Consider the following 18,245-nt stretch of genomic DNA (forward strand, 5'->3'; position numbering starts at 1 on the left):
TATTTAACTTTACTATTCTTTCACTTTAACAATTGACATTTTTAGCACCTAACTCTATACTAATTTAAATTTCCTTCGTTAATTTCTTTTATTTACACATATAATTTTTTTACTTAAACAACCTATTTTTCTATGCATATTTTTATGTACGTATCCGTATAAATTTAAGGGTGTCTACGTTTCGACATTTTTTTTCTCGAAACGAGTTAGGTCAAACATAACACGTTTTTCGTTTAAAAAAACATTTTTTACGTGCATATTTTTATGTATGCGTCTGTATCAATTCGAGTTGTTTTTTTAATATAATACGTTTTCTTCCTTATTTTATGTACATTTTCATAAATTTTGTTCTGAACAGAGTGGAGTCAAATTAAGGTTTCTTTTTCTTTCTTTCTTTTTTTCCAAAGCTTTAATTAATCCTGTAGAATAAGTTATGATTGTACGATATAGATTCAATTTACTTTACGTTATGATCCAATCGCATTACTTATATAGGTTACATTGTGACAACCCTCACTAAACCAGGTATCCGTATGATTTAATTGATAATTAATTGTTGCCTAATTACCGTGCTTACCTGAAATTGCTGATGAACTGCTACTTGATTTCTAATACTTGTATATTCCTGCATCATACTTTACATACTGTCACTACACAATTTACATGTCGAACCTTAGTGACAAACATGATGCACAAAAGCACAGTAGCGTTTGAACGGATAACCTATTGAACATGCTGATAAAGCCAGCAGGCAGACACTGCCTCTAAGGCCTGTAGGAGCCAGAAATATTTTTACTACACCCATAGTGAGTGTAGGGATACAAGGGTTGTAGAACTGCGTCTCTAGGAATAAGATATAATGACTGGATGTGCCTAAAACGTACTCTAAGCACAAAACACAGCACTTTAATTAACATATCAGCTTCTGGCTAACTAGTAAAGTGCCAAAACATGAGGAAAATATTCCTGACACTTTGGGGAATAAGTTGTGTCACTAAAAATGCTATTTACGACACTTAAAAGCTTTGTTAAGCACTTTAACGGATTACTATCCAACCAAACAACCGGACTATACCCGGAACATAAAAATACTGACAGTAACATTATTGGTCTTTTTCTGAGCCAGTTAGGGTCCCTGAATACCCTAACACCCGCATTAAAGCACAACACACTAGTAACCGAGTTAAACTCTAAACTAACTTGGTTTAACCTAACTAAATACTTAACCTCTAGTTAGGGTCCCTGAATACCCTAACACCCGCATAAAAGTATCATAGTGACAGATGGAATCTTGGCCGCCCAAAGTGATCTAGGACCATCAGTGGATCTAAAAAAGATAAGAGTTCACTTACTGGTTATGCTATTCACACACACACACCAAAAACTATTGTCTCTACCTACTGTAGAGAAATGGCTGTTGAGGCCATTGTCTCTGTGGTACTACACAACCTAACAAACTTACGGATCGAAGAATCAAATATATTTAAAAAGGTTAGAGATGAAGTAGAAAGGGTTGTCATGGAGCTTAGGGAGATGCAAAGCATTTTAAATGAGGTAGAACATCAAGAACAAGGTGACAAGGTGCTTACAGAATGGATACTAAAGTTTCTAGACATAGTCTACCGCGTGAAGGATGACATAGAATCTTTTTCCCTCACAGAAACACGCTTGAAAAATATGGGTTTGGTCAAGAAGCGGATATCCGTCACTGCGAACAAGTTCAAACTTTGCAGAGAAGTACCAGATGATGTAGGTCCCTTTTTGTCGGATGACGAACCTCAAACCTTGTTATACTAACCCACTAGCGAGTGCGAAATCCAAGCTAGCGAGCAAACCGGGATTAAGCAAGTATAAACACAAACACACACGGGTTCACCGATTAACACAACTTGTATTAATGCAAATGAAGGTTTCGGTTACAAGCACAATGTTTACAAACCTAACTTGTAAACTCTCAAAGTGTGTGTGTGAGTTCCGGACAGAATGCTATCAAAGCTCTCTCTTTCGGATGTGTGTGAATCTGTCTCAGTGTCTACTGAACTCAACACATTGCATGGGTATATATACCCAAACACAGCAGGTCTGCTCGAAGGATCCGATAGATGGTCCGAAGGATCATCTATCGATGACAACATGTTCGAAAGATGAGCATGGACCTCGAAGGATGATCCTTCGAGGTCTAATATTCGAAGCATATCTTTCGAGCACCTCGAAGGATCAACAGTATCCTTCGAGGCTATCCTTCGATACAGACAAGCATCTTTCAACTTATTGGCCAAGTCAAACTAGGAGGATAGTTGACTTGGTCAACTTACAGACTACCAAGGACATCGTTTACATACAGACCGAATACAGACAAAGTACAGACACAAGTGCACCAACAAACTCCCCCTTGGCTGTATCTTTGTCTTTATCTTCTATAGTTGTAGACTCGTCTCGAACTTCGATGGTCTTTGGTCTTCGAGTTCTCAAAACTCTGATGTCCTTTCAAGTCTTCAAAGTCGGAGGATCTTCAAAGTCTTCATGTCTTGAAAGCAGAGAGTGTATCAACAAACTACCCGTATCATGTAGGAAGTGTGTTGACAAACTCCCCCTTAACATAAGCTCCCCCTTGAGTTATGCTCGTGAAAAGACTTTATCTTTATGAAGTGAGATCCTTGTGGTGTTGATGATGGCCAGCGGCAACTCGATCATCTTCATCTTTTGAGCGCCTTCTCGTCGTGTCTTCATTCCAGAGCTTGTCATCGACCTTGTTCTCCTAGCCTTTAGAATCTGCACATGCAAGAAATCTAAACGCGTAATGAGAACAACTGCTTGGAATATAGTTAGCATAAACAAATGACACACGTATGACCATGTCACAATCAAACACCGTCCGACAGTTTGAAAGTTTAATAAATTTGTCAATTTTTAGTCCTTAACTTTCAAACATGCAAATTTTGACCGTTTATGAAGATTTAGTCAGTTCGGTTTTCAGTCAGGTTTCAGGCAACGAAGACTCGAGCTCCAACATCGTACGATCGAAAATAAAGCAGAAATAAAATCTTTTTGGCTTTTATAAAGTTTATATTAAAACACGGATTTTAGGTATTTTTGAAATTAAAAGACAACAATTTAAAATCCTTTGAGTGTTATCAAACGACATCACCGCTAATGTCGTGCTGATATGCACCAAATGACGAAACTGTTTAAAAAGAAAACAATAAAAGTTAAGCAGTAAATAAATAAATATATACAAACATTCTTTTTGCGAGTTTCGAGGGTAAGAGAATCATATCAGTGTACGGTCATGCCAAAACACTCTTGTTGTTCAGTTAGTTATCATTAAGATAAGCATCCTATAACAATTATCGGTATTGTTGTCCACTTAAGCTCAACTTATCAGATGTAATCATGTTTAGAGGATACGTTAATGTATGATTTATACTTACCGACCGGTGTTCATCCACATCACGACACATTCCCGTATCAAGGTATGCACGAGAGTTCATCTTACCGGTGAGTATACCGATTATCATCTGTTTGACCGTATAAAATGTGAGATACTCACTTATTTTGATTTGAAAACAAGCCCTATGTGATATAATCACTTATTGATGAGGAACTTGATTTTCGTATGCATGAGGGCACAAGTGCAAGTCCGTGAACAGGTCAGTACTTCCGTACAGCAGAGAGACGAACTTGACACCCGGATAGATGTGATATTTTATCACTTATTTGATTTAGACATGTGATTGTTTATCACTTATTGAGGTCGAATGCAGTATGAATATGTACACGTATGTATAGTATCATGGAAGATCTAGACTTGCGTCCCCGTTATTTTTCGGTAAAAGATACAACCATGATACCCAGATGATAAGCAGCATAAAGACCGAATATCTCAGAACCTCGGCAATCTATCAAACGAAATTTCGGTACTAAGACCATATGCCAATGAATGGTTCCCACCTGGTCTTCAGTCGATTAAGATTTATATCACCCTGCACACTTTAAAATGATTGTGAGCCTACCGATACATCTTATATAAAGCTGCTTATCGTTTTTCATTTAAGGTTTAAAGAGGTTTGGATAGACCACTGATGTACTATCATTTTCTCTTTTGCTCGCCAGGAAACTCATTTTTGTTTTTCTATTGTTTTTGTGTTTTTGAATTTTTCGATGTTTTTGGATTTTCAGATTTTTGGATTTACTCCCCCTAAAATCAATAAACTAAGACAAATTTAAAAACACAAAGGTATTTACAAAAATGATTTTCCGATGTTGGTTTACTCTTGTGCTTGACCTTAATGCCGTTTACCAAAATTAAGTTTTATCCGAAAAGATTTAACAAATTTTGGAAAAATGAGTTGGCATGTCGGTAAGCGGTGCGGACCTTGACAACATTGATGAGTTTCATATTGAAACAATCACGTGTGAGGTGATATCTGAGATCAACGTGTCAGGTCAAAGAGTGCTGTGCGAGATAATAATAATTCACAAAGTAGCTTAAATATCGACAAGTATAGGAGAGATTAAGAATTTAAAGGCGTATCCTGCAACTGTGCCGTGCATTGCAAGGAATCTAAGCACTCTCCCAACTGGATATCCACCCGGTGTGGACTTCAAAGTCGAATTTGCAACTACTGAAAAGTCTCTTGACAGCAATAAAATCATAAACCTCCGGGTCCGGCTGGTCTTTCACATTGTACCAGCGAAGGTCTTGACTTTCTCTTTCAGAAATGGTGTGCGGATGTTCAATCCACGCCAAGGCATCGACACACATTTCACTTCATTCGTTCCTGTGGACCCGATCAAAAACCATAATGACCAAATTTTGACACGTTCTTCATTTGGTCGAATTTTGCAACTTCATTCATCCAAATTTTCTTTTTCTTTCCTCTCTCTCCATCAAAGGCAACAATTTCTTCTGTCGCCTATCTTGTGCAAGGACATTCCACTATCAACAATCCTAAGACTATCAATAGTTCCTCCTGGAACTTCCTGCACACTCACTCAGAGATTAGTTGGAGAGTGGGACCCAAGCCATTGTGGTCTTGGGTCTTCCATTTTCATCAATGACAATAACTTCTTGTCTTTGATGGTTTGTAAATTGTGATGGTCCCCCTGATTCAGTAACCGATTTAGGTTTCCATGTCTGTTTTGTTTTATCAGTGTCATTCTTTAAAATTTTAACTTCATTACAGTTTGAAGTTTTTGAATTTGTTGATTTTACAGAAACAGATTGTTTTTGAACCACATCGGTTTTAATTGCTTTTTCAATCCTTTTGACCTGTTGGCGTTTCTGCTTCTTCTCCCTTTCTTTTACAAGTCGGGGATCTTGTTTTGTGGAAACAGATGGCTTACGGTCAGTCTTGCCACGGGGATCATCAACCTCTCCTTTTTGCTTATGAAGATAAGGGCAATTTCGAATTATATGCCCAATGGTTCCACACTCAAAACATGATCCTCGTTCAACATACCTCGAAGAATCATGTGTTCTCTTAGCCGATGATGTTGAACTTTGTGAACCCGAGGTACTAGGCTGTGAACTGTTTTGTTCATTTCTTTTCAAAACAGTAGCTTTCTTGACAAAATCTAAGTTAGATTTATTTTCAAACGTTTCAATTTTGTCCGTTCCCGTCGATTTCACAAAGTTAACATTTTTCTTCTTCTTTTGATTCGGCTTCTTCTGGACTTGAGCCGGTGCCTTTCCTTTGGGCTTGGTGTGATTTTGCTGTTTTGGCATTGCTGGTAATTTCTTGTTGCCAAATTGTTTTCGAACTTCAGCCCTTGGGATTGGAGGACACTGTGTAACATGTGGTCCTTTCTTCCCCAGAAACTTACTTGTCGAATTTTCAAAGACTTTATCGATTAAGGATTGATTAACGTTCTTAATAGGAAAATCTTTGTCTGAGTAAATTTTATCTTCACCAACCAAAGTGTACAGCAAGGTCACACTCTCCGACTCCTTCTCAGACGAGGACTCAGTTGCAACAGTCTTAGCGGGTGTGGCAGGGGGATCACATAGAATGTGATTCTCAAGAGGTATGTCCTCATTTTTGACTACCGCATCAGACTTTGCTGGAGCAGCATCATCAGATTCATCATCTGAAGAATCAGCATCCTCAACCTCAACTGGAGGATCCTGTTTCTGTTCAGCAGTTACAGATGTATCTGCTGACACATCCGAATCTGAGGATACTTCTTTCTGGTATCCGAGTCCTGCTGCAAACTCCTTCACATCAAGAGGAACAGATGGTTCGAAGAACACTCTATCCTCCTCATCAGGCATGGCATCATAATTGTGTCTGACTGGTGGTGGACATTTTTTGTATCCTATGCATGTGACATCCCGTTTTTCTTTCTGAACGTCAATGATGTGATCCAACACATAGCTAGAGCTCAAATAGCTGTCTAGCTTGAGTTGGATTGCCTCACTTTCCGTTTTTACACAGACCATTTCTTTTTGCATTGCCTCAAGACGTGAGATGTACAAATTAATGTCCGTTTGTTTTCTGGAAACCATTTTAGTCAATTCAGTTTTGTCTTTCTTTAATGTCTCAATCATTGACTTAAATTCCTTTTCATGGTTTTCATAAAACATATTGGCTTCTGTGCATTTTGAAAGATCCACAGTCAACTTCTGATTGTGGATGAATGTCACATCATATTTTTCTTGCAAAGCCTCGTGTTTGCTTTGCAATGCACACCACTCATCATTCAAGGAATCATGTTTGTCTTGCAAGTCAAACAAACTAGCTTGTAAAGCATCATGTTTGGCTTGCAACTCAGACATGTTTGCCTCTAACTTAACACATTTAGCCTGCAAGCTATCACAGTTATCACAGTTTACAGCAATGGGTTCATCGACACATACATGACTTGAAGAACTGTCGACATTAGCCATAAAGGCTGAATGGAGAGAAGACGAAGTACAAGCAGCTTGGTCCACCAGAATAGATCTTCCAACACTTAGTGCTGCAGCTTCATCCAAACGTTCATCAATATCAGCATCAGCCGAGACACCAGATGTCTCACCCACATTCTCATCGCCTGACCCAGATGAATCTTCATCAACACTCCTGCTGTACCCAGAAGAGTCTTCATCTTCAGAAGATTCACCACCACTGGCGGAAGATTCTCCACCACTGGTGTTAACTACATCCTTCACAACTTGAGCAAAGCAAGCTGTACCATTAGGAGCATCACCACCAAACTGGATTGACCAGTCGCAACCTTCATCCATCTGAACTACAAGTGCCCGGTTGGCTTGATTGTTGACAGGCACTAATGTACGTTCATTATTCCTGTTCTGGTTCTGCTGGTTGCCCTGGTTTCTGAAGGGGTTCTGGTTTCCATGCTGTGCTGGCTTTGCACATTCCCTCTTGAAGTGACCCCGTTCACCACAGTTGAAGCACCTTACTGCTTGTTTATCGAACCCATACTTGGTGTCTCGCTTACTTTCCAAGCTGGTTCTGCCAGTACTTTCCATCCAATCCTTTGCTCTTCTCACAGCACTAGCAAAGGCCCACTTGATGTCCATCAAGTCCATCTCTTCTTTATCTATCTGCCGATAGTCTTCCTGTGTCAGATTAATGTTGCCAATCTGACCTTCTATCAACCCACAGTACGCGCTCACTATAGTGTTAAGTAGCTCCATGTGTTCCTTGGCTACTTCTACACTGACTTTGGAAAAGCTTGAAGTGTCGAGCTGTACTGTATTTGGCTTTGATTGTTGACCAGCAGATGATGTTCCTCCATAACATGCACGTTGTTGTTGAGCAGGAGGAGGTGGAGGTGGTTGGATTGGATTTCCAAATATATCTGTGGTGGGAGGCGGCTTAACAGGAACTTGTATTGGATTGCCAAAACAATCTGTGCTTGTGACAAACGCCGTTTGAATTGGAGCATGTGAACCAGTTCTTGCAGACGAAGAGCTGGAAGTTCCATAATACATTTCTGGATTCTGTGGCAATGGAACTCTCTTCGCCTTCAATGTTTCCTCCTGATCCTTGTTTTCCAAAAGCTGCACGAAGTCGTTAAAACTTGTAGTTCTTAACGCTCCGTTATACTTAAGGATTTCCAAGAAACTACTCCATTGAGGAGGTAAGGCATCAGCAAACTTCTTTACCACCTCTGCTTGAGTTGTTGTAACTCCAAAATTGTTCAACTCAGTAAGCAGGTGATAGAAACGACTTGTCATGTCTCCCAGAGACTCCTTATCCATGCAAGCGAAGCTGTCAAATTCTTTCTTGAGTAGATCATGACGCAGCTGACGTGTTGCTTCATTCCCTACTCCTCTTGTTTTCAACCCGTCCCACAACTTCTTAGTTGTCTTGAAGCTGACAAACTGGTGATAAATATCCTTGCTCAAAGCCTGGGTGAGAATGGCGTATGCTTTCTTTTCCAGATCATACGTTTTCTTTTTATCTTCGGGAAGATCAGCAAATGACGCAGTCTCTGAAGCAGCAACCTCTATGGCTTGATCGAAATCTGTGGTGAAACGTATCCACAGTTCCGTATTTTGACCAAGAACATATGTTTTAAACCTCTCAGCCCATCCTGGATATTCATTCAAACTCATCAGTTTTGGGGGTCGATTCAAACTTCCTGTTTCGCTTTCGCTTAATAAGATACTTTGTACACTCGGAGTTTGACCCGTTACTAATGCCCATTGATTTGATGGTAAAGCATTTGCTTGTGAAGATGTAGATACTGGAGATTCGGCCCATGATGGTGATAGACTTGTACACGTGTATTTTCCACTATCAGGAGCCGGTGTACCCCACCATGAAGGAGTAACTCCTGAACTTGTATATTTACCACTATCTGGAGCAGGATTCCACCAACTCGGATTCATGATTAATGAGCAAAATAAATGCTAACTGAATACTCCGAAAGATCACACAGCCGAAGAATCCTGATAGAAAGATCTGAGATCACAGAAACTCGTTAACAATAAACTGACCACAATCGAAAGATCAACTCTTGTTCGAAGGATCAACAGTACTCGAAAGATTACTGTTGAATCTCGAACAATGATGTCGAAAGATTCAAGAACTCGAAGGATTCTCCTTTGAAAGATCCTTATCTTTCGAGTTAAATATCCTTATCTTTCGTATAGCTGACTTTCGAAAGATCACACTTGTTCGAATGATCAACAGTGTTCGAAAGATCACTGTTGACTTTCGAGCACAGGCTTCGAACGATTCAAAATCTCGAAAGATTCACAATTTAAAGATCCTTATCTTTCGAGATAAATCCCTATCTTTCGGACACTTATCTTTCGAAAAGATTCCTTTATCGAAAGATATGTTTCAGACTTCGAAGGATGGGTCGAAGGATGATGATCTTTCGAGCCTTCCTTGATCGAAAGATGGTCTTTCGATGTCGAAGGATATCTTTCGAAGTCGAAGGATATCTTTCGAATGTGCACTGACACACTGACACTGATGTGACGGGTAGGTGAAAAGGTGATGGGTAGGTAAGTCAACTTTCGGCAGAAAGGATGTGCAGACTGTACCTTTCCCACCAACTTTGAAAGATTGCCCAAAAAGGTAACCTTATCTCCAAACCAGTCACCGGAATATTGACCGGAATATGGCCGGAAATTACCAACACACTCAAAAACAAGTTTTTAAGTTACCCAACCCACTTACGAACACTCCCGGTAAGTTTAAAACACGTTTTCAAGTTTAAAAGTGTAGAAAAACCAACAAAAACGGGTGTTAAACCAAGTGTTCAAACACACACCAAGAACTTGAAAAACCCGGTTTTAAACAAGGTAAAGAGCCAAGCTCTGATACCACTTGTAGGTCCCTTTTTGTCGGATGACGAACCTCAAACCTTGTTATACTAACCCACTAGCGAGTGCGAAATCCAAGCTAGCGAGCAAACCGGGATTAAGCAAGTATAAACACAAACACACACGGGTTCACCGATTAACACAACTTGTATTAATGCAAATGAAGGTTTCGGTTACAAGCACAATGTTTACAAACCTAACTTGTAAACTCTCAAAGTGTGTGTGTGAGTTCCGGACAGAATGCTATCAAAGCTCTCTCTTTCGGATGTGTGTGAATCTGTCTCAGTGTCTACTGAACTCAACACATTGCATGGGTATATATACCCAAACACAGCAGGTCTGCTCGAAGGATCCGATAGATGGTCCGAAGGATCATCTATCGATGACAACATGTTCGAAAGATGAGCATGGACCTCGAAGGATGATCCTTCGAGGTCTAATATTCGAAGCATATCTTTCGAGCACCTCGAAGGATCAACAGTATCCTTCGAGGCTATCCTTCGATACAGACAAGCATCTTTCAACTTATTGGCCAAGTCAAACTAGGAGGATAGTTGACTTGGTCAACTTACAGACTACCAAGGACATCGTTTACATACAGACCGAATACAGACAAAGTACAGACACAAGTGCACCAACAGATGAGATGGTTGATTCTATGAACGTTCGCAGACTCAAATCCAAGATGAATGGAATCAGCAAAGAAATTCAAGAATGGAAAGAAGGAAAACCTTCATTGGCTCTGGCACCTGTTCAAGGTTCTTATGCGATGAATCGCGATGAACAGCCATGGCAAGAGAGCGATGGTTATTATGCACCAAAGAAGGAAGAAACCATCTTCAAGAAAGATGTTGAAAAGTTGGTGAAGCAGTTAACCAGCAATAGCAAACCACTTCAAATTATTTTGGTATTTGGAGAGGTTGGAACAGGGAAAACAGCTCATGTGAAGACGATATACAACAAGTTAGAGGTCAAGAACAAGTTTCCATGTCACGCTTTCGTAATCCTCACCACAAAGTGCTCGATTAGATATCTCATGATCACTATACTGCAACAAGTGACCAGCTTGAAGGCGAAAGATAAACTCAAAGATGAGGACTTGATGGTAAAGCTGAATGAGTTCTTGAAGGGTCAAAAGTACTTGATAGTAGTGATTGATGTAAAAAGTTCTGGTCTCTTGAAACAACTAAAAGACGTGTTGCCAGATACAAACAATGGAAGTAGGGTTGTGATCACCACCCCTGATGAAGAAGTTGCTTCATTTCCAGATGCAACAACCCATTATCATTTCAAACCACTAGACATGGAAGATGGGTTAAAGTTTTTCATCAAGAAAGTATGGGGTGTAAAAGGAATCCCATTCGCAGGTGATGTCATAGAGGATCTAAAGAACAAAATAGCCGAAAGATGCAAAGGGACCCCTCTAAGGATAATAATGCTTGCTGGATTGCTATCAACTAGAAAAATGATGTATGAAGATTGGTTGAGTGTTTTTGAGCAACATGATTTTGCAGCGAAATCACCTTCGTTTGACATTTTAGCTTTCTGCTACAATGATCTTACGCCTCACGTTAAGCTATGTTTTCTTTATTTGGGACTTTTTCGAAAAGGATTTGAAATACCTGTGAGAAGGTTGTTTCGGTTGTGGCTTGCCGAGGGTTATGTAAAGCCATCAGAAGGGGTTATTCTGGAGGACATTGTAGAAGGATATCTTGAAGAGCTTGTGAAGAGAAACATGGTGGAAATAACAAAAAGACGATCTGATGGGACTCCCAAAAGATGCAGAATGATTGGAGTTCTATATGACATCTTCATGCCGAAAGGTGTAGAAATAGGCCTCTTCCACCTCCACCAAACGTCGGACGAAAATCCAAATGCAACAACAGAACCTCGATTTGGAGTTCGCCGGGTGGTTGAATACACCAATATCAAAGACTACCCATCTACCAAACCTTTCAACCAGAATCTACGGTCCTACATATCCTTCAATGGAAGAAAGAAAGATACGCCTGCAGAAGAAGTAGGAACATTTTTAGAAAGAATCATTGGAGTAAGAGGTTTTGGATTGCTCAGGGTGCTTGATTTAGAGGGTGTTTATCGACCACAGCTACCGGAGAATCTGGGGAGCTTATATCACTTGAGGTATTTAGGATTGCGATGGACTTTCTTAGACACTCTTCCGTCTTCACTTGGTGATTTGCTCTACCTTGAAACACTTGACATCAAGCACACACATATCACAGCGCTCCCAAGTTCTATATGGAATATGAAGCATCTCCGACATCTTTGTCTGAACGGAGTTCGTCTAGATATACCTGTGCAGTCAACCAGACATAGAGCTCCGAGCCAGCTCCAAACTCTATGGGGTTTGTTCGTAGACGAGAAGATCGCAAGAAAGATTGGTTTAACTTTGAGCAGAATGACCAACCTACGAAAACTTGATCTGACAAGGCAGTCATCCTCAACGGTAAAAACAACGACCATCACAACGGCAACAACGACCACCACTACGACAACATGCCATTCATCCTCCTATGAAGAAATCGGTTTGTGGATTTCATCACTGTCTAGCCTTCGGTCTCTAAGATTGAGGTCCAAGGACAAAATGGGCCGGCCTTCAGAGCTCATCGTTAAACCTTTCTCGAGTCTTGTAAATCTCTCTCAACTGTACTTATTAGGAAGTTTACACAAATCTATTGATTGGTACCAGATGCCACCTGCACTCAAAGTTCTTACTTTATCAGTCTCGCATCTAGAAAAAGATCCCATGCCGACACTATCTCAGCTGCCGAGCTTGATTGTCCTGAGGCTTTTAGCTGCATCTTATGTGGGAGAAGAAATGTGTTGTCCGGAAAACGGATTCCCTGCGCTCCAAGTTCTGAAGCTTTGGAAGCTGGAAAGGTTAAAAATTTGGACCGCACATGGTGGAACAATGCCGAATCTACATACCTTAGACATTAGGTGTTGTAGAGAGCTAGAGGAGATTCCTGTAACCTTGCTGCAGATACAGAGTTTTGAGAATTTGATCTTGACAAATATTGTAGGTCCGGTTTCGGGATCCAATCCGTGATTTTCATGATAATGTTCAAAGATGGAAGAGATAAGAGAGATGATAACAAACAAACTTTGTATTAATCCGGTAGTGAACATTACAAGTCGGCCCGGTTACATGACAACCGAACTAATACCAAAGAAGTATACATCCGGGGAGAAACCAAGTGGTGATTTCTCCCGGTGAGGTCTCAGACCTCCATTCTCTCTCTAGCACACACTTGTGCTCTCACTCTTGTGTTGCAAATGACAAAGTGTTGGTATTTATACCAAAACAAACACTGCAGGTCGAAGGATCAGACTGTCTGGTCGAAACATCATCCTTCGATCAGACAGTCTTCGAAAGATACTCACATACCTCGAATGATATCCTTCGATATCCTTCGAGGTCCATCCTTCGATGGGTATCTTTCGAGCTCATCGAAGGATATTCATAATCCTTCGATGCCTTATCCTTCGACACCAATAACAACACAGCAACTTTGTCTAGCAACACACACACACAGTCAAACCAACAACCCTCTCGTTTGACCACTTCAAACGAGCGGGTCTATACACGTTCGCTTGACCGTTTCACTAACTATTACAAATTCAGCATAAAATAAAACTAATCTATTCGACAAGCATCGGACACAAAATCTGCATCAACAAATTCCCCCTTGTCCGTTGCTGTCGAATGCTGAAAATGCAATTGCAATCAATCTTCAGCCAAGTATTCATCTTCTCTGTGTAGACAAATTCCCCCTTGACCGATGATCCAGGTAAGTAGCATCCTGATGCTCATTGTATAAGATTTCCCCCTCAAAGTACGCGTATCCGTGTTGAGTGTTGTGCAATTTCCTCAAAAGGATCAATTGACCGATCTTCCGCTGATCTTCCAAAACTCCAACCGGCATATGATAAAGGTTCCATTCTTAAACAACTGCATCAAGTCTTGATCTTCAAGTGTCTGTGCAAAACATTCCACGCTGAACCGTTTGAATCACCAGAAGATCATAAACTCTACCACCTGAGATTGCGTTTAGAATTTTGCCGAAGAAATTCAACAAATGAAAAAATTTTTATCCCCCCATTTCTTTGGCAAGATCTCTAAACCTTAACAGATTCTTTCCACTTCAAAGAAACTGTCGTCAAATATTCACCAATTCCCTCCACCAAGCGGAACTGTTGTGTTTGGCCCATAATAGTCACGTTACCATGTTTGTCATTGCATCGGTAACCGTGACTACCCCACATTTTCAAACATCAAGTCTTCATCATCTCTTGTGTTCATCATGCTGCATCACCCCGCGTGTTCCCAAATCCCGTACGAATTTTGATGTTGAAACTTTGAAGCCCGGTATGAATAATGCTTGCGAACACCCGACCCGACTCCAAGTGAATTAAATGATTAACCCCAACACACTGTCTGAGTTCATAAAATTCCACAACACCTGGATCCTTCGAAACACCTGCATCAAACGAAAGATAAACACCAAGACAGCTTCGAAAGATGATCTTTCGAAGTCTTTCGAGCACATGTCACATATCTTTCGAGCATCTTTCGAGCACATGTCACAGATCTTTCGAACACCTTTCGAAGTTGGACATGGCTGATCCTTCGTACACCTCAGACTTGATCCTTCGAAGTCTTTTTGATCCTTCGAAGAACCTTTTGATCCTTCGAAGAACTGATGATCTTTCGAGCACTCCTGTTCATCTTTCGAATCTCCTTGATCGAAGGATGATCTTTCGAGGTCGAAAGTTATCCTTCGATGGTCCTGACACAAGGACAGAAAGTACGACAGGTGTCAGAAAAGTTGATGTGGTAGGTGACCAACTTTCGCAAATTTCGAAGCATGAAAATTTGAAATTTGAATTTTGTTTTATCCTTCGAAAAACTGTTCAATCTTTCGAGGACAAACAGCATCTTTCGAAATTTTAAGCTGTCAAGAACATCAAGAACACGGAGGACTGTTCATCTGCAGATCTGACCGAAAACACTTGTACACGTTGTTTTGATGAAGAAAACTTGAGTATTTTAGAGAAAAACATAAAACCCAACACCCGGTTTAGCACAGATCTGGATATCCGGGTCCAGATCTGGGTTTTTCTCATTTTCACCTTTTTACATCTTGAACAAAAACCCATAAAAAATCACAGATCTAGAGCACATGTGACTTAGTAAACGGTTAGTTTTACTAAATCGGGCACCATGGCTCTGATACCAATTGTAGGTCCGGTTTCGGGATCCAATCCGTGATTTTCATGATAATGTTCAAAGATGGAAGAGATAAGAGAGATGATAACAAACAAACTTTGTATTAATCCGGTAGTGAACATTACAAGTCGGCCCGGTTACATGACAACCGAACTAATACCAAAGAAGTATACATCCGGGGAGAAACCAAGTGGTGATTTCTCCCGGTGAGGTCTCAGACCTCCATTCTCTCTCTAGCACACACTTGTGCTCTCACTCTTGTGTTGCAAATGACAAAGTGTTGGTATTTATACCAAAACAAACACTGCAGGTCGAAGGATCAGACTGTCTGGTCGAAACATCATCCTTCGATCAGACAGTCTTCGAAAGATACTCACATACCTCGAATGATATCCTTCGATATCCTTCGAGGTCCATCCTTCGATGGGTATCTTTCGAGCTCATCGAAGGATATTCATAATCCTTCGATGCCTTATCCTTCGACACCAATAACAACACAGCAACTTTGTCTAGCAACACACACACACAGTCAAACCAACAACCCTCTCGTTTGACCACTTCAAACGAGCGGGTCTATACACGTTCGCTTGACCGTTTCACTAACTATTACAAATTCAGCATAAAATAAAACTAATCTATTCGACAAGCATCGGACACAAAATCTGCATCAACAAATATGCCAAAGCAGTTTGTTTCTGGTACTCGAAAGAAAAAGAAGAAACACACCAAGATTGTGGAAAATGAATAGAACGGCTGAGTAACGGTCCCACTAGTAAACCGAACCTTTATCTATCTTGACCTACCCTTGAAAGAGTCCAAACCCAAGTTGTATCTGATAGCTTTGAGCCTCTGTAGCAAATAGAGATTAGCCATAGACAAACTGCTTAGTACTAAAATGTTTGTACTCATGCTATGCACTAATATTCTATCTCATATGCATTTCTAATGTTCTATTCATCTGGTGCCCATAAATACAGTTAGCAGAATAGCATAAATTCCTACTGATTTGTTTATATGTTTTTGTACCTTTTTTATTTGGTTTTAGGTAATTCGCCATCAGGACATGAAAATGTCATTCGAAGTTATGTGGTACATGTTTGATTTTCGTATTAAAGTGGTGAAGAAAAAGAAATATAATGACATGACCACAATGTAAGAGATGATAGCAAAGAAAATTTGCTACCAAGGGATAAATAAAATGATTTTGTTTTTAAGGGCATTGCTTTTATCAAGAAGAATCACAGAAATGCAAGAGAAAAACAAGTGGTAAGTAGGGAAAATCAAGAAACATCAAAGTTCCATGAGGCAGAAACACAAAATATAGAAGAGAACACTCTTCAAGAGAAAGTTGATAAAACTCTTAAATGAGAAAAACCATTATCAACCCTTTTTATAAAGAAAATCTACTTGCAAATGTGGAAATTTGGGTTCAACGGTTGAGCAACCCGCCTCTGACTGTTTTTCACAACCTTCGGCCAATTATGCCAATTAACCCATCTTAAAATTTAAAATGCCCATATCAACCCAAAATGGAAAGGATAAGCTTATTTTGCCAGGCCTAATTGACATCAAGCAAGCTATTATAGATGTTGTAACTGTGAAAAACATAACAATACCAATGTGAAGGATCAAAACGGATAAAATACGAAAGTATGAGGGTGGTACGGTAATCTCTATAGGGGTGGTTCGGAGGAGATTAGTCTAAGTAATTTAGATAATAGGTTTATTGTTTAAACGTATTAGTATTGGGTCAGGATTAGTTCCTTGTTAGTCAAGTTTTCTTGTTAGTCAAGTTTCCTTGTTAGTCAAGTTATTTAGGTTATAAATAGCTGAGTTTGTTTCTTTATTTTATACACTTGTAATCCAGTTTTTTTTATTAGTAAAAAGTGTGGATCGTTGTGATCAAATTGTGTTAGTTTGTTTGTTCTTGATCGTCCCAGTTTCAACAACTGGTATCAGAGCAACAAACGAATCTTGGGAACAAAAGAAGAAGGTTCATCGCAGGGGAAAGAAATCCGATTGACTCAGTCTTCAAGAAGCCACGATCGAAGGAAGTAAAGAAACCGGTCAGAGGCTGTGATCATTCAACGAAACCAAGAAGAACACGAAGAATACTCTCAAGAATTCTCCATGGCAGAATTTCAAGTAGTCAGTGGGATTAAGAAACTGAATCAGTCAAACTACACGACTTGGGCAACATGTATAAAGTCGTATCTTCAGGGACAAGATCTATGGGAAGTTGTAGGCGGCTCAGAAACGCAGGTTCCCAGGATCGATACGAATGGTACGATTCATAAATGGCATGTGAAGGCAGGACGAGCAATGTTCATCTTGAAGACGACAGTTGATGAAGAGATGCTTGAGTATTTTCAAGAAACCGAGTTTCCAAAGCTGGCTTGGGATACTCTAGCAAACCTCTTCTCAAAGAAGAATGATACGAGACTCCAACTACTCAAAAGCGAGCTCATGTCATTATCTCAAGGTGAGTTGTCGATTCCACAATACTTTAGGAAAGTAAAGACTCTTTGCCGGGAAATAGGGGAGTTAGACCCGCAATCAAAAATGGTGAACCACGGATGAAGAGAATAATTATCCATGGTTTGAAAGCTGAATATAGATCCTTTGTCACAGCCATTCAAGGCTGGCCAAATCAACCTACGCTAACCGAGTTTGAAAACCTTCTAGCTAGTCAAGAAGCCTTAGCAAAGCAACTCGTCGGAGTGACCGTAAAGACTGAAGCCGAAGCACTATATATGGAGAAAGGGAAGGAAAAGGCTCGGGCTAGGAAGAATCAAAGTCGATACAATGATAAAGCGAAGAAAGGTGGCTGGGAGAAAAAGAACCATGACAAGGATGATAAGTCAGACGAAAAGAAACCAAGCAGTAGTAACAAGCGGTTTCCGTATAAATGTTACAACTGTGGTCGTAAAGGCCACATAGCCAAAGATTGTCGAGACAAGAAACAAGAAGAAGGGAATAGCGTCGGGGTCGAAGATGAAAAAGGCTGGGATGCTAAGGCTTTTCTCGCTCAAGGAGAGGTGGTAACGGCATTAACTGTTACGGTGGAGGATCAGGCAAACAAACTTGATGACTGGATTATGGACTATGGATGCTCCAACCACCTAACCGGAGATAAAAGTAAGCTATCTAACCCTAAATAATATGAAGGTAATCGTGTAGTTGTCATAGCAGATAACTCGAGACATC

The 18,245-nt window shown here is 40.1% G+C and overlaps 1 protein-coding gene across 1 annotated transcript; it reads left to right on the forward strand.

Moving 5' to 3' along the window:
- The first annotated feature begins 1,368 nt into the window (after positions 1–1,368).
- On the forward strand, positions 1,369–15,995 carry LOC110899708 (putative disease resistance RPP13-like protein 2). Its single transcript, XM_022146604.2, has 3 exons — positions 1,369–1,749; positions 10,434–12,822; positions 15,713–15,995. The coding sequence occupies exons 1-3, from the start codon at positions 1,411–1,413 to the stop codon at positions 15,784–15,786; spliced, it is 2,802 nt and encodes a 933-aa protein (XP_022002296.2). The 5' UTR covers positions 1,369–1,410; the 3' UTR covers positions 15,787–15,995.
- The last annotated feature ends 2,250 nt before the right edge of the window (positions 15,996–18,245 follow it).

The sequence above is a fragment of the Helianthus annuus genome, chromosome 8, assembly GCF_002127325.2.
Source record: "Helianthus annuus cultivar XRQ/B chromosome 8, HanXRQr2.0-SUNRISE, whole genome shotgun sequence".
NCBI lineage: Eukaryota > Viridiplantae > Streptophyta > Magnoliopsida > Asterales > Asteraceae > Helianthus > Helianthus annuus.

Coding starts and splice junctions, on each gene's coding strand:
- LOC110899708 (XM_022146604.2), top strand. CDS start 1,411: ATGGCTGTTGAGGCCATTGTCTCTGTGGTACTACACAACCTAACAAAC. Junction 1,750..10,433: donor GCAGAGAAGTACCAGATGAT/GTAGGTCCCTTT, acceptor CCAACAGATGAG/ATGGTTGATTCTATGAACGT. Junction 12,823..15,712: donor TGAGAATTTGATCTTGACAA/ATATTGTAGGTC, acceptor CTGCATCAACAA/ATATGCCAAAGCAGTTTGTT.